This window comes from Anser brachyrhynchus (genome assembly GCF_964034855.1).
Source record: "Anser brachyrhynchus genome assembly, chromosome: 5".
Lineage (NCBI taxonomy): Eukaryota > Metazoa > Chordata > Aves > Anseriformes > Anatidae > Anser > Anser brachyrhynchus.
The window spans coordinates 20333062-20352933 of NC_137699.1; the positions used below are offsets into that span (position 1 = coordinate 20333062).

At 53.6% G+C, this 19872-nt stretch overlaps 2 protein-coding genes across 5 annotated transcripts in view; both read left to right on the plus strand.

Moving 5' to 3' along the window:
• HRAS (HRas proto-oncogene, GTPase) overlaps nt 1–8900 on the plus strand; it is a 39637-nt gene extending 30737 nt beyond the window's left edge. For both annotated transcript variants that reach the window (XM_080592616.1, XM_080592615.1), the window contains exons 3-6: nt 2324–2502; nt 4706–4865; nt 6297–6421; nt 8596–8900. In XM_080592616.1, the coding sequence (XP_080448742.1) occupies nt 2324–2502; nt 4706–4865; nt 6297–6416 (459 nt within the window). In that variant the 3' untranslated portion in view covers nt 6417–6421; nt 8596–8900. The remainder of the gene's footprint in view (nt 1–2323; nt 2503–4705; nt 4866–6296; nt 6422–8595) is intronic.
• A 4486-nt stretch (nt 8901–13386) lies between these two features.
• On the plus strand, nt 13387–19070 carry CFL2 (cofilin 2). 3 transcript variants are annotated; one of them, XM_080592619.1, is made up of 4 exons: nt 13387–13630; nt 14902–15209; nt 15323–15399; nt 15491–19070. In XM_080592619.1, the coding sequence occupies exons 1-4, from the start codon at nt 13628–13630 to the stop codon at nt 15601–15603; spliced, it is 501 nt and encodes a 166-aa protein (XP_080448745.1). In that variant the 5' UTR covers nt 13387–13627; the 3' UTR covers nt 15604–19070. The 3 variants fall into 3 exon arrangements, with proteins under 3 accessions (XP_080448745.1, XP_080448743.1, XP_080448744.1); XM_080592617.1 differs by lacking the exon at nt 13387–13630 and adding an exon at nt 13724–13834; XM_080592618.1 differs by lacking the exon at nt 13387–13630 and adding an exon at nt 14173–14483.
• Nucleotides 19071–19872: the final 802 nt, after the last annotated feature.

Sequence of the window (19872 nt, forward strand, 5' to 3'; positions counted from 1 at the left end):
AGGAGAAGCAGCAGGCAGGGCTGCTCGTCTCTCAGGAACCAGGGGCACTGATGAAACGGCTGCTCAGCCCCGGGTCTGCAGCTGGCAGCATCCCACAGCGCGCGAGCGGGGATGGAGTAAAAAGCCAGACTGTGTTGAGAAACCCTTCCGTTTGCCTCGCAGCTTTTAGCAGTCAGCACTCCCTTAGCCTCAGGTTGTAACCTGACCGTAGCGTTTAACACACACGGGGTGCTGGGCACCCAGCTTGGTGGGGTCCTTCTGCTGCGCTGCAGCCACGGGGACAGCGGGGTCGGCACCGGCGATGTCCCGGCTGTGTCCCTGCTCCTGCGGGCGGCCCCAAGCATCCTCTTCCAAGTGCCTGCAATTCCTGGCTCGTGCGTGAACATTGCCGGAGAGCCGGGATCACTTAAGCTGGTCCTTCCAGCTGCTGGAGGAGAACCTGTCTGGGATCCCAGGTCAGAGCCCAGAGCTGCTGCTTGCTGTCCAGGGGGGACGGCAGGGTTTATTTCTGTCACCCGGCACTTCTTGTTCCAGCTGGGCAGTCCGGCCCCTGTCAGTTGTGCAAGAAGATGGGGTAAGACATCAGGGGCCGCGCTGAGGCTGAGGATGGGGAGCTGCGGGCTGTCAGCATCCACGCTGCACAGAGGGGCTGCGCCGTGCGGGACGGGGTGCCGTGTGGGACGGGGTGCTGTGCGGGATGGGGTGCCATGCGGGATGTTGCTCGCTGTTAATGTGGTGCACTGAGGGACTTGTCCTCTGGCTGCAAGCCAGGGCGCTGGGCTGGGAGGGAGCTCTGGAGGACGTGTGTGAGAGCAGACAAACACGCACCGTCTGCCCTCCCCAGTGCCGCCCTGCTCCGAGGAGGCTGTAAATGGGAGCAGAGATGGTGTTTAATTACAGACAGGCTAATGAAAATTGCACTGTGAGCTCCCCGATCCTAGTGCCGCCGCGGTTCCTTGCGCAGGTAGAAGCAAAGGACGGGGATAACAGCCACGGAAAACGTGGTCCCAGCTCAAGGGCTCTGCAGCCCTGCCTCGGCCACCCTCTGCTTTTCAGGAGGAGCCGCCGCGAAGGCCGCGGGCCCGATGCCGTGGCTCTGTCTGTGAGGTGAAGCAAGGCCTCCTTAGGCCCCGTAGCTGCTGCTGGTGTAGCGGACAGAAGGGTGGAGTCCGTGCTGGCCTCGTTCCCTTTCCGCACCGTTGCCGGTCCCGCCGGTGACCTTTGCTGTGTCTGCTCTTTGTCTGCAGGCCTATTTTTCAGGGGCAGAGCTCATCTGATAACATTGTTGTGGTCGCTGGAAGAGCAGCAGACGTTTGAATTAGTTTTAAGCCGAAACCGTAGCCGCCGCAAGCGGCTGCAGAAGGCAGAGCTCTGTAATCGCGCTGTCACAGCCCCCCACCTGCGTGTTTTTCATGCTTTTTGGCCTCCTTCTGTGGCCGAGAGTCGAGACAACTGTGCTGGGTGCGGGGCAGGGCTGTCAGAGACACCCCCGGGCTGCCCCAGCAGGGTCCTCGGGATAGGGAGGTGTGGTAGGAGGGAGCAGTGCTTCCGAGGAGCCCGTGTTGAAAATCAGACCTTTGGAGGGAGACCCTGGGAGAACGCTCTTGGTGATTTCCAGGGCTTCTCCCACGTGCGATAAGTTGTAATTGTCTCCTCCACAGGGAAAACGCACAGCTTCAAAGGGCCTGGGTGCTCCTTACCCTCCCCAGAGCCCCCCTGGGCAGGGGCTGGTTGTGGGAAACACCCTCCTCGCGGCCTCATTTATTTATTTTTTCACGTTTGCACGACAGCACCAGGTTCGCCATCGCTTTGCAGCCTCACTGGTGGCGAATGCCTCTGGTGCCTGATCCGTGTCAGGGATGCCGGGTGCCCAGCTGGGTTAAACACCTCCCAGCCCCGAATATCCCAGCTGCTGGAAGGAAAGCCTGGCTGCCAGGAGCCTCCGCTTGTGCGTGTCCCCTTTCAGCAGCAATGTATGGGACTCACCACCTGGAATGGAGGTGGCAGGGATTAGCCAGGCCTAAGTAAAGTTAGGAAAATAATCAGTGCCAGTGTGGCAGTGACAAAGCTGCCCCTTGTCTGCCAGAGACAGGGCTGGGAGGAGCAGGCCAGGGGCTGTGTTCTCCGTGCTTCTGCCAGAGGAGGGGGAACCTGCTCAGCTGCTCCCTTTATTCATGTGTTTATTCCCTTTTTTTCCCCCTTCTCCCTTTCCCTCCCTTGAGTCTGTTTTTAACGGCAGCTAAACCAGGCCAAGGGGTGGCAGGGGCCAACCTCCCATTGCGTGCTCTCCCGTAACGCTGACTCTCTCTCCGTCCCCTGGCAGGATTCCTACAGAAAGCAAGTGGTCATCGACGGAGAGACCTGTTTGCTAGACATCTTGGACACAGCGGGGCAAGAGGAGTACAGCGCCATGCGAGACCAGTACATGAGGACGGGGGAGGGATTCCTCTGCGTCTTCGCCATTAACAACACCAAGTCCTTCGAGGATATCCACCAGTACAGGTGAGCGCCGCGGGGAGGCCCCGTCCCGGCACCGTCCTGCCCTCCCTTTCACGTCAGGCCCCGCGGCGGAGGCGCTGGCTGCCAGCACAGGCAATTAGCTCGAGTGGCCGTTCCCCAGGGAACAGAGGGAGCAGACGGCTAATGTCAGTGCCTCCAATAAAACCCATCCGAAGGGATTGCTCGTGGCCTTTGGGGACTCGCTAATGCAATGTTTAAGTGTTTATGGTAACTAAAGGGAGAGCTGATCCTTCACGACCCCCTCCCTCCCCCTCCCTAATTAATGGAATTGCTTTGTTAGTGGAATCGATCTCAGCAACTTCTGCTGTGCGGGGAGCTGGGAGAGGAGCTGGAGGAGGAGCTTAGGCCTTTTTGAGGACTTGTCTGGGACAGGAGGTGTTTGCGGAGGATGCAAGAGATGGCTCGCCAGCCAGCAAGGGGCTTTTGAGAGCAGGGTAGGAAGTGACTCATGCCAGTTTCCTCCTCTCCTGCCCGTGCCCAGCTCCCTGCCACCGGGGCTGGCCCGGCACAGCCCTGCCCGCTGCCAGGAGCAGCCCAGATGGTTTTACGGGGAAAACCAAAAGAGTCACGTCTCTGGAAACCCCGAGTGGTGATCCTGATGAGCCATCCAGGAGAGGGGAGGCAGCAGACCGACCCTGGGGGCCAGGGGCTGTACTCAGCGGGTCGCCCTCCACACAGAAGGGGGTCCTAGCGGGATCGGGCGTTGGGGTGCCCCCGGGCAGCTGCTGAGCAGCAGTTGTGCTGCGAACGTGGCTCCCAGCTAACCCTGTAGCTCCCAGGGCAGGCACAGCCCTTCCTCGCTCTGTGGTCAGAGCCGGTGAGATGGCTCCAGCTAACAGGCGTGTTCACGGCACTAACTCTATATATGGCAGGCTAATTTGGCTCGGTTTAGCTGAACCGTAGGACAAAGGATGGGATTTTCCTAAAGCACCTGAGGGATTCGGTAGCGTTCATCCCACTGCCTTGTGCTGGTGCCTATGAATCACTCACAGGATGGCTTGGTTTCAAGCCCGGGTTTTAATCATGATGTAAATCACTGGCTTTAATCTCGTTTCGCATGTGCTCTTTGCATTTGCACTTTTAAAATAATTTTCCCCAGAGAAATGCTCGTTCTCCCTGGTTAAGACCCATTAGGAGGTATCTCTTTTCAGCTAAGTGTAGCCTGTGCACTAGATTTAGTGCTCGGGTCTGCTGATCAGGATGTTACATCGAGCATTTAAGTGGCTTTATGGCATATCTGACATATATTCAGGCTTCATTTCTGTGTTCTACTATATTAAAAAAAGATGATTGATTTTTTAATTTTTTTTTTTGGCGTGTGGTGCATGTCCAGCTACTTTTGGATGGGGATTTTGAATTCAAATAAGATGCAGAAACCAGCATTTAAAAAAAATGCTTTTATTACTTTAAATAAAACCACGTTAATTGTCCTGGATGCGTGAGCAAAAAAAAAAAAAAAGCTGTTTTGCATCCCAAGTTAAATGATTTATTAAACAAAGGAAGTTATTATCTGTCATGAGGGAATTGAGTGGATTGTTTGTGGTCATAATGGCCTTTAGGATTTTAGAAGTAGTAGATCTCGTCCTCGCCCACCTAGTTTTAAATCAGGGGTTGGAATGGAGAAGCAAGCATTACTGCATTTTTGGTTCCCAGTTGGTTCCTCAACTTTGAGTGAACTGAACTAAGCTGAAACGAAGCAAATCCTGTCTGTGCATCTGCGGAAAAGCCTACAGCTGCCAAATGCAGGCTCATCGGCTCAGCAAACTCTGGTTGCAGGTGGTTTTTCTGGTGACTTTTACCCATTCAGGAAGATTACTTGATCTAAAACGCTGGAAGCATCCAGGTAGCTGCTTAGGTGTTCGTTTTTATTTAGTTCACGCCGTGTTGGGAGGATGTGGTAAGCTTTTGTCTTGATATCAATTGCCATAATTTCAAGCTGAATTTTTTAACGGTTGCATTTGAAGAGCAGAAGCATGTTTAGTTTCCATTTCCCAAACTGGCCGACTATTTTGCTGCTGTTTACTTGCTTACATGCTACGGTCACGTTCGTCCTCCCGAAAGCCCTGCCCGAGGCATGCTGCAGCAGGGAAGCACAGCTTGAGGAAGAAGCGACCTTTCCTCCGTGCTGGTGGGGAGCGCTCTGGAGCCTTTTCTCCCTTCACTTCAGCATCTCTTACTGTTGCAGGGAGCAGATCAAGAGGGTGAAGGACTCAGATGATGTCCCCATGGTGCTGGTGGGGAACAAATGTGACCTGCCAGCCCGGACAGTGGAGACGCGGCAAGCACAGGACCTGGCCCGGAGTTACGGGATCCCCTACATAGAAACGTCGGCCAAAACCAGACAGGTAGGAGGAGGAGCAGTTAACACACAGACTAGTGCCCCCTGCCAAAATCTTCCCTTTCCTTCCCTTTCCCCTCTTTCTTCCTATAACCCCGGAGAGCCGGATCCACATCCGGGGTTGCTTTCTGCCTGCAGCCTGTGAGTAGCAGCAACGCCAGCTGGTCAAGTCGTAAACCCTTTCCCTCTCACCCCCTCTTCTGGGTGTTTGTAGCTTCGCTGGGACTACAACATTCGCCTCCACTGGCAGAGGGTTGAGCCTTCCCTCCAGCTGCCCTGCCTCGCGTGCGAAGGGGCAGCGGGAGGTGGCGTGGCTCTGCCAGCAGCCTCCCTGACGGACATGGGCAGGACTGACGCACGGCCGCGATGACAGGGCTGTGTGCTCGGGCTGTCGGGCAAGCAGCGCTCCAGCTGCTCGTTACCCGGAGTGCCGTAAGTCTCTCTGACAGCTCCGAAGTGGCGGCAAGCAGGGAAGGGAGCGTGAATTAGAGCAAGCCAGCATGGGCGCTGATTTACTGCCGCTGAGATGCTGGGAATGGAGCTGCTGGAAAGCTCCCGAATCGGCCGCGGCCTTGCCTTGTATGCAAGCTGTGATTGATGGCCCGAGGAGCCTGTTCAGTGATGGCACCGGGGAAATAAATTCTCGTGGCAGGATCCCCAGCCCATCCCCAGGCTGCTGCCTCTGTCTCGGGGTGCCCCAGCAGGACAAACCCTGGCAGTGCAGAGCTGTGTGCTTTGGTCTCTGCGTGCCTTGCAGACAGATCTGGTGTGAGCTGCTTCCCCAAGGCTAAATGCTCCATCAGGATGTTCCCCTCCCCATCAGGGCTCACACTTCCAATCTGGAGAAGATTGGTGCTCAGGCAGCAGCGAAGGGAAGATGACTTTGCTACGTAAGCTCACGAGTCGGCCTCTGAATGCCTTCGTGCTGCTGCAGTATCAGGAGCTCTGGCGGATAGGGTCTGTGTTGGTCCGAGCCCATGGGATGGCCCAGTTTCTGCTGGGAGGAGGCTCAGACACGTTGCAGAGCCAGGGGAACCCCATGGCAGCCCAGGCAGCAGCCGTGAAGCAGCACGGTGTTTTTCCAGCCTCCCCAGGTGTTTGTTCTGCAGGCAGCCAGAGCACAGAGGTGGCAGAGGGGCGGCCGTCACCTTCAGTCATCGAGCAGGGGCTTTCCTCCTGGATGGCAGGCCTTGCTCAGGCTGCCGAAAGCTGCTTAGTCACCAGGAATCTTCAGCCGTGCTGTCGCTCACTCAGTCTTGCTCACCGTTTTGGGGGCCGTGCTAGGATTCCTCTTTGTCCTCTTGGCTTGGTCTCACGCCTCCAGCTCGGCAATCCTCGCCGCTTGGAGGCAGCGCGGGGGCTCCTCGCTGGCGGGCAGGCCCAGCCCTTCTCCCTCTCAGAGCGGGCAGCCACCACAAGCCACGTGTGTTTCCTGCAGGGCGTCGAGGATGCCTTCTACACCTTAGTGCGGGAGATCCGGCAGCACAAACTGCGCAAGCTGAATCCGCCCGACGAGAGCGGCCCCGGCTGCATGAACTGTAAATGTGTCGTCTCGTGACTGCGGTGAGTGCCGCGAGCGGGGACGGGGGGCAGCGGGGCACGTAGGAAGCGGGGCAGGGGTACTTGCCTGCGAACAGATGCGTCGGAAACAATTTCAGCGGTGGCTATTTCTTAATTCAAGAGATTTCTGACTGAAATAGCATCTTCTGTCAAAACATAGGTAAGTCAAAACTTCCCACTTTCCTGAGGAAATGTGTGGGAGGAAAGGGTTGTTTATTTTTTCCCCTCATTCAGCAGAACAAAATTCTACAGAACACTGAAAAAAAAAAAAAGACATGTTTTTGTCATGCTTTCCCCAGGAAAGCTCCTTCCCATGCTGACCCTCTGACAGCGGAGGGATGCGTGTTCACCAGGCTGACCCTGTAATTGCTTAGATGAGGAACTGCGTGAGCACATCGCCTCCTAATGCATAAATCGCATTGTCCTGAGGCTTCAGAGCATCTGAATAAAGTCAGGTAGATTTCAGAGGCAGAGCATCTGACTCTGAAAGGCCTCTGTTCCTCAGAAGAGTTTTCCCCTTAGGTATATCCCCAGGGATATGTGAAGCTGATGCAATGCCGAGAATTAGCCGTAAGGGGGCTGTTTTGCTTCTACAAATGGTGCGTGCCAGAGCCAAAAGGAGTTGTTCAGATTGTCTATATCTGCTTGCCTATTTTTCTTTTCTTTCCTTGTTTTTTTTTTTAAGTGATGAATGTATTTAAGTCACTGCAGTCCTGCTGGATAGCAGAATTCTGTAGCGGAAGGGGGGAGAGGCAACGGGGCTGAGCGCCCCAGGGAAATGCACGTGTAAGGGACAGCTAGAGACTGTGTCCCTAGGGCTGGGGATTAGGAGAAAACCCTGCACGCCCGTTGCTCTTGGTGTGATGTCTCCTGGGGGGTCTCCCAGACGCCCCGCCTGCCCCTTCATCCCTTCACACAGCTCTACAGAGAAAGGCAGCGTTACAGCAGCGACTGTGCTCGGAGGCTCCAGCTGGAGGTGGAGGTGGGCAGCTGGTTTCCCTCCCTTGCTTTTTGAGGCAAAGGCCGCCAGCTCAGCAGAGCTCTTCCCCCCCCTAAAAAAAACCCATCGCTGGCAGCGTTTGCTTCCTATGAGCAAGAGCCCAGCCGAGCACCCCACCCCTCCGCTCCCCGCCGAGCAGTGCGCGGGCCCCGGGGGCTGAGCCGTGCGCCGTGCCTAGCGCCCTCCTGGCTGCTGAGAGCTTTCCAGATGTTCGGCCCCTCCAGATGTTCAGCGGCGCTTCCTCCGGATGGGGATGTGAGCGCGGGGCTCGTTTCCTGCTCTGGCTCGCGGCTGACAGCACGTGGGGACGCGCGGGCTGGGCTGAGGCAGCCGCCCCCTCCTGCGGGGACTGCTGGTGACCGGCCTTGGCTTCAAAAAGAGGGGCTGGCCGCGGCCAGGAGGGTTTTCCCCTCCGGTTCCCTCTGTGAACAGATTGCCCTGTGTCACCCACGTCTTCTGCATGGGCTGCTTGCAGCGGGGCGGAGGAGCAGGGCCTGTCTGGGCAGCACTGCGATGCACATACAGCCCCCGCGGAGATGCAGAGGCATCCTGAGATGCCTCCGTGAATTGCACAACCCGTGGCAGCTCCCCCACGGCAGGCAGGAGGGGAGGCTTGAGACTAGAGGAGTGGAAGGAGAACGTTTTGCTGCCGTGGCTGCTGCCCTACAGGACTAGGCACGGTCCTTTTCTCCGGGCAGTGCAGCCCCAGGAGGTGGTTCCAGCGTCACAAACCGGACACCGGGCACGCCAGCGTGCATTAGCCGCGGTGGCCAGCTGAGGACAAGAGCAGAGGAGGAGGAGGAACATCGGGACACGAGAGGAGAGGCTGCGTGTGTGGCCGGGGAGCTCAGAGGTTTGGCTCCTTGCCCTGCTGTGGACTCGCCTCGTGGTTCCCCTCTTCCCTGGAGGAAGGAGGAGGAGATCACCGCAGGGCAGAGGGTTTGGTGAGCCCCCTGAGCCTCACCCGCTGCTCCACGGAGCATTTGTTCCCTTCGGCACACGTGCAGAAGCCTTGCCTGGCCAGGTTCAGGCTTCCAAGACCTGCCTAGCCCTTGGCTTTCCCTCCGTGGGCACTAGCAGGGCTGTCCCAAAAGGCGAGGGGTGGCAGTGGGAAGGGCTGCTGTGGCTTCCGAGAGCCAGCGGGTACTAATGAGCATCCTCCCTCTTCTCGTTTCAGCTGACTGGACCGCGACCTGGAGAGGTTTCCCCTGTGCAGAGCGCCAGGAAAGGTGAAGCGAAGGAAGAAACAATCGGATCCGGGGGAGGAGTACAGGGGGAGAGGAAGAGGAGGAGGAGGAAGAGGACGGGGGGAGCGTCAGCCCCTCCAAGGACTATCTCGCACTTCACCCGGGCCTGCAGCAAACGACTTTTTTTTTCTTTCTTTCCCCATCCCCTCCTCCCTTTGGCCTCCTCCCACCCCCGGCAACTGTACAAAGCCACAGATTGAATCACAGTAAATTATTATTTGATGGTCTCGACAAACCCTCTGGGTGGCTGTGTCCTGCTTCCGGAGCTTGCTGCCGCTGGCGTGTCCCTGTGAGGTCTGTCTGGGGGACGGGAGGGCACGTGCCGGATGGGAGATGCTCGGATTTCCTCTCTCAGCAGAAGGTTGCAGGCTGTGGAGGAGGTAGGGACGTGCCATTTAAAGGGGGCTTTGAGGAAAAACCCGGCTGGGTAGCTCTGGAGCCCACACGTTGTCTCCTGGAGCCCCGTGCTGCTTGAAGAGGCGCTGAGGTGGATCAGCATTGGCCTCTGCGGGCAGAAGCCTGGGAAGATGTCCAGCAGCCCCAGGCTGTGCTGCCAGTCAGGGAGGGCACGGCGGTGGCTGCGCTGCCCTGCGGGCACTGCGGCTGGCCGAGGGGGTGGCAGGATACCCAGATCAGTGGTTACATGGCACAAAACCTCGTGCTTGGAGGGCGCCGGGCCTTGCGAATGCTTACGGCAAAGGATTCGTCCTTCAGAAGAAGAGCTGTCTTGGCTGTGAGTTGTCGTTGTCACCCCCTTCCCTATATCCACAGGTTTTCGTAGGAGAATCCCAACCAAAACCTGCTGCTGGCCCCTGAATTTTGTCCAGGTGGAAGCGTGCAACCAGCCCCAGCCTGGCCTCAGCTCTCCCCCTGGTGGTTTGCCTTTGACCTAGCCCGCGTGAGACTTAGGAGCTCAGACGTGATGCCTGGGAGGGAAGCAGCATCAGGGAGGAGATCTGAGAGCTGCCTGCACCTGAGCCGGTGCCAGTTCGGTGCTTCCTTGATTTATCTTCGCCGAGCGGCTTTTCAAGCTGGGCAGGCGGGGAGAGGAGCTCCTTTCTCTCCACAGCTTTGTACGGGAGCACGGGGCAATGGCTGACCCCGCTGCTTCCAGCAGCCTCCCAGCCACGGCCTCTGCCAGCAGCAGGCCGTCCTTACAGCCCGGCAGCCCCTTGCTGCCACAGGCTAATGTAGCTTGCATCTGCCCTCACAGTCCAGAACGAGAGCATCAAAGGGGGAAGGTGATGCAGGGGGTAGGGAACCGTCCTGCACGGACTGGCCCGGGCCTGAAGAGGTTCCAGTAGCCAAGGCAGGCGAGGGCTGGGAGCGGCAACGGCAGCACGTGAGTCACGTAGCAAAACGGGCACAGAAACCCTGCTCGGCCCCAGCACGAAGCCCCAGCCCACCGGGGGTTCCCCGAGCTCAGCATCCATGCGAGCAGCCTCCTGCCCCTCTGCCCTGCCCCCTGTGGTGCCACGCAGAGGCAGAGTGGAGGCAGGGGCTGCTTGGTGGTGCTGCCTTTGCTTTTGGCCCAGGCAAGAAAAGACTTGTGCTAACAGCCTGCCCCAAACTGCCGTGTCAGCTGCGGGGCTGCAGCTGCAGGTTTTGTTCCTGAAGGTGGCACAACCGAGAGAGCTTGCGTGCAGCTGAGAGCAGGGCAGAGGGCGCGGGCACTTTGTCCCTCCAGAAAAGCTGAGCAGCTAGCGGGTGGGTTGGGCTGGGAGCCCTGGCTTGCTGGCACCTGGGATTTTGCTGCAAGTTAGCCCGTCCTTCAGCAGGAGCTGTAAGCACAGGTTAGAGGTAACGCACCGGTATTTGGGGCCCCGCTACGGACCGGACTCGGGATGAGTTTGGCCAGGAGCACGAAGGCACGGTATGAGATCTGCCTTTCGGAGAGGTTTCTGCACCCCTCAGGGTCAGGTTTTCCAGCTTGCTCAAAAAATCTCTGGGTCTGGTCAAGTCGCACATGTTATCCGAGTTTGCTCAGGTGTCTTCTGGTTGTAAAATACCATTGCTTGCTTGGCGTGGCACTGAGAGGTGCTAAGGATGAGCTCTTCAGTGATGCAGCATCCAGCGTCTGTGTTAGCAGCACTCCGGGCATATAACAGCCTTTCTTCCCAGGGGCAGGGTCTAGCTGAAGCTTTACTCCTTTGATTTTATGGCACGCTTCAGGTGGTTCCAGCTAGTGACAGTGGTTGTTGGGTGGCTGGTTATGGCCCCATTTTGTGTATGGGTAAAGCAGACAGAAATGGGTTAGGAATCTTTGGGGTTCTGCAGTGGAGCTGGAAGTTCCCCAGGAGCCAGGATACACCTTCGCCTCGGCACAGATGGTAGGACGGTGCCACGAGAGGACAGCACTCAGAAATCCAGCGGGCGGGTCGGAGCTGCAAACCTCTAAGGAGGGCCTGCCTGAGAGGTGGTGCTTGGAGCTGGGCAGATGGCAGACCGCTTCTCCTTTCTGTGGTGGATCGCACCCTCAGAACTGAGGCAGCTGGGACCCGGGGTCAGTGCTAGTCAGTCAGGTCGCCTTCTGCGGAGTGGGAAGCGCTGTCTGTTAGCTTTCTGCTGGAACAGGAGATCACCAGGAGCCCCGCACTCAGGTAGGTCAATGTGGAAGTCCATGCCGAAGGTGGAGATAGGCTGGGAGCAAAAGGAGGTGTAAAAGCTTGACACAGCAGCTCTTCTCCTGAAATCATGGATTGCGAGATCGCACCTTCACGTAGCAGTGCGTCTTTGTTTCCAGGAGCAAGGCCAGCTTCAGGGGAATTGCGGCAGATCTTCAGCGTGTCAGCAAGGTATGTCAGCCGTGATCTGATATTTAAGGTAGGCAAAAACAGATCCTACTGCTCTCAGCTCGAGCTGTTCCTTTGGACTTTGCATTTTCACTTGCTGACTCGGTGCTGGTAGGTTGGTACGGGATAACATCTCACTGGTCATGACAGGCGGGGTGTCAGCATTCGTGAGTTTGTGATGTATTCTTCACTTGGTAGCTGAATTTCTTGGGTCTGAAAGTGTTACCAGGGTCGCAGTGTCATTACAGTGAACGTAGGTCTGGAGAAGGAATTGTTACGTTTGGAACTGATTTAGGAATTTTACCCGTGCGCACTTAAGGTGCATTTGCTCTAGAAGTACCTGGGATGTGGTTTTCAGACACTCCAATACTTTATAGTTTCCCTTATGGCAAGGAGTTTTTTGGCCATTTCAGTTCTGCTTCTGTGGCACGAGCTTAGGCAAGCCGAACACACCCAGGCCCTCTGAAGAGCTGAACAGCATAACAAGCACTTATGATTCATTATTCAGTTTCCATGGCAGTAAAGAAGGAGGGTGAGTCATGCACAATTTTGACTTGTCATCCCTGGAGCATCTCTCCGGCTGTGCAGCTCTGGGGATGGTAACTCCTCTTCCACCTTTGGCTTTGCTGCCTTGGCAGCGCAGGGCAGGGCCTGTGTGTGGGTGGTGAGGGTGTGCTGTGAGGGTCTGGGCACCCACGCACAGCAGCTTTGTTTTACACCAGTAGTAGTGTAAGGCACACGGGCCTGCGCTTGGGACACAGGAGGGGCATGTCACACACTGCAGGGTCACGAGTGCTGTTCTGTGAGTCCTTAGCCGTACCGAGCAGGGCGAGTTCACCCGAGTCTGTGAGACGCAGGTGCCCAGAAATGGGCCTGAAGAGACATTCTCAACGGGCTTACGTTGGTCGAAGTCAACCATAAAACTGTGTCTGGAGAGTTACCCAGTTTAGGATTTGTGCTATTAATTCACGTAATAATTTTCCACCTATCCTGATTGCTTGCTTAAACACAAAGCAGCATGTATCGTATTTGAAGACGGAGCTGTGTCACGGACAACTTTTCCAATGCAAATACGCAGTCCGGGTCCTCATCCCCGGATCCGACGTTGCTGGCACGTGTGCGGGCAGTGGGAGTCACCCTGTGGCCCTCAGCTGGGAAGAAGCTGACTGCACCAGGCTCCTTGTCTTCAGCTCGGGGGTGGCGGGGACTCCTGAGTGCGCAGGAAGGCTGGCGTGGTAATATAGCTCCAGGTTAGCGGCTTCAAGCCTGAAGGGCCCACTTTTGAATCTGGACGGATGCAGCTCCATCCTGAATCCTGGAACCAGGAGAGGGCAGGATGTGACTCGGAGAGGAGGAGACCTGGAAACACAGCTGCTCGCCGGGCCCCCGGGGTGGCACGGAGCAGTGGGGAAAGAATCCCACATACCCGACGCGGCCCGGGCGCTGCGGGGAGGGCCGGAGGGATGGGTGCTCACACACACGGCCCGGCAGCTCGGGGCTTTCAGCCGCGCCACTTCAGGGCGCCGGCAGCCCCCTCGTCCTCTCGCTGTGCCACGGCCGGCACGGCCTGCGCCGGGTGCCACAGCGAGGGACCCCCGGAGCCCACCCGGTCCCTCACGGGTGCCCGGCCCGGCCCGCAGGGCCGTCCCCTCCCCGCTTTCCTGGAAGCCACCCCGGTATCCGCCCGCGCTGCGCCTCACGCCCCAGCCGTATCGGCGGCCGGCTGGGGGCCGTGCGGGCGCTGCCAGGAGGCGCTGTCCCGCTGCCAGGCGGCTCGGCTGCGGCTGGACGCGGCCGCGATAAGGGCGGCGGGGACGGAGCCCGGCCGGGCCGGGCCGGGCGGGGCGAGGCGAGGCCCCGCGGCCGCCCCCGGTGCCCATCACCGCCCCCAGCCGAGCCCGGCCGCCATCCCATCCCATCCCATCCCACCCCACGGGGGCGGTGCGGGCGGGGCGCTGGTGCGGCGGCGGCACGTGGTGGCGGCGCTGCGCATGTGACGGGCCCTCCCCGGCCGCCGCGGCTCATCCCCGCCCGGCCGAGTCCCCGCCCGCCCGGCCCCCGGCGCAGCGCCGCGCTCCGCTCCGCTCCCCTCCGCTCCGCTCGGCTCCGCTCCCCGGCGCGCAGCAGCCCCGCACCGCAGGCAGCCGCCGCCGCCCCGCCGCCCGGCGCCATGGTGAGGGCGGGCGCGGGGGGAAGAAGGGAAGGGAAGGGAGGAAGGGAAGGGAAAGGAAGGGAAGGGAAGGGAAGGGAGGAAGGAGGTCGGGAGGGCGGCCCCGGGGGCGGCGCGGCGCGGCGGGGCGAGGGGCTGAGCAGGCCCGGCGCGGCGCCGCTCGGGCCCCGCGGCCTCCGGCGGCCATTTTAGTCTAATTTTAGCCCGGTGCGGGGGGAAGGCAGGGGCGGCGGCAGCGGCACCGGCGCGGGCGAGGGCCGGCGGCGGCGGGACGGGGAGGGGGCTCCGGGGGGGGGGGTCCCGCTCGGCCCGGGGGGCTCCGGTGCCGGCCGTGGAGCGGGCGGGCGTCCCTCCCTCCCTCCTTCTTTCCTTCCTTCCTTCCCTCCTTCCCTCCTTCTCTCCCTCTCTGCCGCCGCGAACAAAGCGGGGGGAGCGGCCCCGGCCCCCCCCCCCCCCCCCCCGGGACAAAGCCGCCGCTCCCGGCGCCGCCCGCACCTGCCCGGCCGGGGCGGGGGGCTGGGGGGCCGAGGGGCTGGGGCTGGGGCCGGGGCCGTGCTGCGGGGCTGGGGGCTCCGCGTTTTGTTGTGCGGTGCCCTCGGCCGCCCGCCGGAGCCTGCCTCCCCGGCTCTGACAGGGCTGGGTTTGGGCTCGGGAGCGCGACGGGAGCCGCAGGGACTGCGGCCGGTGTTTGCCCAGGAAGGAAGGCAGGAAGGGAGATCGGCTAAGGCTGGCCGCGCGGGATGAAATCCGGGAGGTTTTAAAGCGCGGTGTCAAGGCTGACACAACGCAGAAAACATTTCTGCTGCTCGCGGAGCCCTTACATCACTCAACAAAAAGAGAGGCATGACGGGGCTGGGTATGTGCCGCTGCCGTAGCGTTTGTTCCACCGGGGAGGGGAAAAAAAACCGCCCCGGCCCCAAACTACAAACTGCCGAGCGCAGCTCCCTCCCCTCTGCCCTCCCTGCCCCCGACCAGGCCAAGCACACGGCCGGGTAGCGTAACACTGCTGCAGCAGGACGGTTGCGTGCCGAGCTGTGTAAGGGCGCTACGCAGAATTAAAGTTGAAGATGCCGAGCATGCAGAATTTACCTCGCTTGTGTCTTCTGCACCGGTCCTACAAAGATGACTAAACTCGTAGCGTGCTCGGGTTGAGTGTAGTATTTCTGTTCTTCCAGGGGCAGGTGGGCTTCTTTATCTAGCGCCGTGGGCTGTCGCCTTGCTTAGAGGGTGTTAATTTTTGATGTTTAAATTATTCCTTTGAACTCATTTTACAGGCTTCTGGAGTAACAGTGAACGATGAAGTCATAAAGGTTTTTAATGACATGAAAGTAAGGAAATCTTCAACCCCAGAAGAGATTAAAAAAAGAAAGAAAGCAGTTCTCTTCTGCTTAAGTGATGACAAAAAACAAATAATTGTAGAGGAGTCAAAGCAGATACTGGTTGGTGACATTGGAGATACCGTGGAGGACCCCTACTCAGCCTTTGTGAAGTTGCTACCACTGAATGATTGCCGATACGCTTTGTATGATGCCACATATGAGACAAAGGAATCTAAGAAAGAAGACCTGGTATTTATATTCTGGTGCGTAAAAGCAAAGCTTGTAGTTAAAATTGAATTTTCGTGACTTAACACTGGGTGATTGAATAACTGTTGTGTTGTTGGTGTTCTTTTTTTCTTTTCTATTCTCTTTAAAGGGCTCCTGAAAGTGCGCCTTTAAAAAGCAAGATGATCTACGCAAGCTCTAAAGATGCCATTAAAAAGAAATTTACAGGTATGGGCCTAAAAACGTTTCGGTCGTTAGCTGCAATGCTGTTTAGAGGCTGAGGTTCTCACAAACACCCTGTTGTCCGTCTGTCTTTCAGGTATTAAACATGAGTGGCAAGTAAATGGTTTGGATGATATTAAGGACCGTTCAACACTTGGAGAGAAATTGGGAGGCAACGTGGTAGTTTCACTTGAAGGAAAACCCTTATAAAAAGACAGACAAGTGCCATCTGGATCTAAGGAGCTTCCATTTCTGCAGCTCGTTCAATTGGAATAGTATTAGACTCCCTTTCCCCTTCCCTCCTCAAAAAATAAGTCCCTTCCCTAATGCCCCTGAAGGAGATGTCATTGTTAAGCAGTCTACCAGTGATTGCCATTAGACTGTTTAATCCTGGTAGTTTTATGTAGGATCCAAGGAATGCTTTCACGTCACACTCTTAGCCAAAACTGACGTTGCATGCATTCCTTGCAACATGTACAATGAATGTGATAGTTAATGTGAATAGTCTAGCAGACAGCAAAGGGTAAGCTAATTGAATGCCTTGAAAGTATTGTCCACTGGTCGGATGGTAGACTCTATACAGTATTACTTACAGTTGCACTTGATTGCAGTTCCATGAGGCTCTTGTGCATTCATACACCTCACCTGCCTTGACAAGCCTATTTTTGTGACATGGCAGCACACAACACTATGCATTTAAAGCACTTTTTTGTAATATGTTTGACCCGCCCCTCCCCCCCAAAGGAATGCCAATTAAGTTGCTGTAACCGTGTCATCAAATTATTGTAGTACCTCAGTTTCATTCCTGTTACATGCATATCTTTATAAATGAAGTAGCTGTTACGATGCCTTTTGTTTTCCATTGAATGTACACTACTGATCAGGAGTAGAAGTTATCTGTTTACCATGTGAGTCTTGAAACACTAAAGTTTTGTAAAACATCAGTCATGATGGCAATTTCTGTATTAAAAAGAGCCTTAAATGGAACATTGTTTTTGAGATCAAAAACTGGCCACGTTGCAATAAAACTTGTGGCTTATTACAGAATGTTGCCTTGTTTTCATTGGAAAATACAGTTTTTAAGTATGTTTAATTTAAGCATATTTCGAATAACTTAACTTCTGTGGAAAGTATTGTAAAGTTAAACAATCATTAATCTCATCGTAAATAATGCGATTTTTTTCATTCCTAATCATGATTTAGGCACTGCTTTACTATACTTTGTGGCTCTATTCCGATCACTCGATGAAGGACCCGTTCCTAGTTTACCGTTATAGAAGCTACCGCTACTAGAGACCGTTAGCTCCACGAACTACTTGTGTCAGGAACTCAGAAATACCAAGTAATAAACCCCGCAGTGTGTTCCGTACCTGAATGTTCTTAAAGTTCTACATGTCAGAGCAAAACCGTACGTGAAATCTTAACCGCTCTCTGTCTGTCGATAGGATGATGTGTCATGACAGCTATACGATACGCAGCATACGAATCGGTATTTTTTTGTTTCTTAAGTGTTAATGCTGACTCGGTACAAGAAATATCCTAGATGAACTGTTAACTTCTATGTAAATAGAACTGGAAAGTGTTTGCCACTACCGAGGCTTGCACTGGGGACATGTTTTGGCTGAGGGCCAAATAATGCTCTCCTTATAGAGAATTTGATCTGCTCTGTGTGAGCAATCCTCCCTTAGCCAGAGCTATTTATGGCAAACACATGCTTTTGTATCTTGTCATCGTTATCCACAAATGGCAAAACTGGACATGATTCTACTGGTATGCATAAAGGCACTCTGTTAGGCAGCCAGTCACAGCTGAAACGTACATGCTGCTAGAAGGAATGCTCTTTATCATTACCTTATTTTAAAAAGTTGGTGGAGTAGAACTGTCGAGCTTTTAAATATTGGTCTTTTATGTTCAGTTCATAGTCCTTTTTTCAACGATGAGGCAGAGAGTCATCAATTTTTTAGTTTTTTTTTTTATTTTAAATAACGTAATGGTACTGCGTTTAGGCTTTCTTGTCCTGTAGAACTTTAAGACTTTATTTCAGGCTTCTAGCTATCCCCATGACTTGCACACCTCATTGTGTTGGCTGTTCTATGTAGACTAAACTTTACTAGAATTTAACTAAAAAGGCATGATGACCACTGACTTACTAAGCATATCAATGAGTCTTGGTTTTGTTCTACAAAACTCTCCTTTCAGGTATCTTTTAAGGTTGAGAAGTAACTGATGGTATGCATGTTGTCTATATATAAGAAAAAGAAAAAACAACTTTTTATTCCTCAAAGTAGTCTCTCTATTTCTGATCATTCATGTTGTGTGCAACGCCCAGTTTAATGTAAAGACCTACTTTGTGCTTTATGTTTGACTTGAGTTCAGTATAATGGAATAATCTTTTAACTGATTTTCACAAGGTATAAATGGTTTCTTTAGAAAAAAAAGCCAAAACTGAAAATGTTAAATTTTAATAAAGCATTTGAATCTCATTTTAGACACTAAACTTTTTTTTTTTTTTTAAAGCAGTACTGTGTTTAAATTTAATGTTTGTCTCTGCTGCAAACAGTCTGGAAAGATGTCTGTGGCTTCTAAGTTGAATATTAAAAGTTACCTTTTTTTTTTTTTAAACTAGCTTTGTTGTATATGCACTCAGTCCAAGTAGATATAAAATTGAAGCACAAACTGTATTTATGTAAGATTCAGAACTCCTACCAAAACAGGTTTTGGATCAAAAAAGATCAGTTTGCTTTCAGTTTGTTCTTGAAATGATTGACTGATGTGAGGTCCAATTCACATGGCTTTATTATTATTATTATTATTTTTAAAGCAACAATAAAGTGCTACAGAACTGTTACTGTTCAAATTATAAAACAGATGAGAGACAGCTGGCATCTGTTCCAAAATGGGTTGTCAGCTGTTGTTTTCTGTCATTATGCAAAATGGTGAGGGCCTCATTGTGATCTAGAAGTAGAGGAAAATCCTCTCAAGTTGAATATCTTCTGTGTATCTCCATGTCGACATGACTTTTGGGTATCTTGGCTTCAGTTACTTTATTGATAAAGAAATGTTAAATGCAATTTTCATGAGAGTAACGTGCAGAAATGGCATTTTTCTTCTAAGAAATACTTCAAAACCAGCAGTTGTTTTGTTTGATTTGGTAAATCCTGGAAGAGGTATAGGCGTACAGGCTTGATTTCTCTGAAAAGGGCAATTAAGTCCAAAACGAGGGTGACTAGGTGAGGTTTGTGGTTGTGGCAATTTTGGAGATGCAAAGTTTAAACTTACAAGGACTTTAGTGTAAGAATCATTCCTAGTCGGATCACTAAACAGATCTGGGCTATGTTCGGTTAAAACCCAGAGAGTCAATTTCTCCAAATGGAAGAGTCCTTTTCTGCTCAGAACCAGTAATGGGATACAGCAGCAATCAGATTGCCACAATTTGATGATAAGCTTTACTCTCTTACACCAATTCCAGTATAAACCAAATTTTCATGTCTGCCTATTTTCATAAACTTTGTAATTTCCCCTTAGTTTGTGGTGGAGAGTTAATGACTGTAGAGTGAAAACATGGCACTAATGATGGATGAAAGATCATCAATGTAGCACCTGTCTTTAAGTATTGAATTTCTTTCAAATATTTCTGAATTTGAAAACCTGGTATAAATAAAATTAATTTAAATGTCTTCAGATGTTGAGTGAGTTTTGTGTGCTAGGCAGCACCTACGCTAATCAGTTTGCTCTTGTCTTTGGATTGGGAGCAGTTCAAACAATGCAAAAGGACGTGTTGTGGAGTAAATGCGTGGAGTGAAGCATTTTTTGTGACGGATTTCTGCTGCAGCTCATTCAGTACAATACCCAGCAAAAGCCAGCATCGGTAGCTCTGGAGGTAGGTGTAAAGTATTTAGTGGGTAGATGCTGGATAATCTTCTTCCTGCGTTGGATCCCAGTTAATACCTTCAGAAAATTAGCTTTTTGTTGTTTTTTTGTTTGTTTGTTTTGAAGGTAGAAAGAAGTCTGTCTATGCTGACAAGTCTTTTTTTAATACTTTGAAGAAAGTGAGCTGCTGAAATGTGGAAAAGGTGACTGAAGTATGCAGGAAGTGATCAAAAGATTGCCCGTTCGGTTCCAGTGGTATCTCTAGTGTTAACGTTTCCTAGATCTAGGAACAGCTTAAATGGAGCTGAGAGAGTTAATCCTGTGCACAGAGATCAATAACTAGTCAAGAAGTAGCTTCACCAGATTCTCTGGTAAAGACATGCTTTCACACGAGATTAGCAATCTTTCTACCATTTACCTAACACAAACTTTGTGTGATTGTGTAAGGGGGGTATGTATGAACCTACGTATTAAAAATAAATGCAAGGTCTTTTACGAAACTAAGTCTTTTTATAAAAATTACTGCTTAGGTCAAAGATCTTCCATTTTTGCTATATTCATATTCAGTTTTTGATACCCTACTGAATTTGGATGCTTTCCTACCCCACC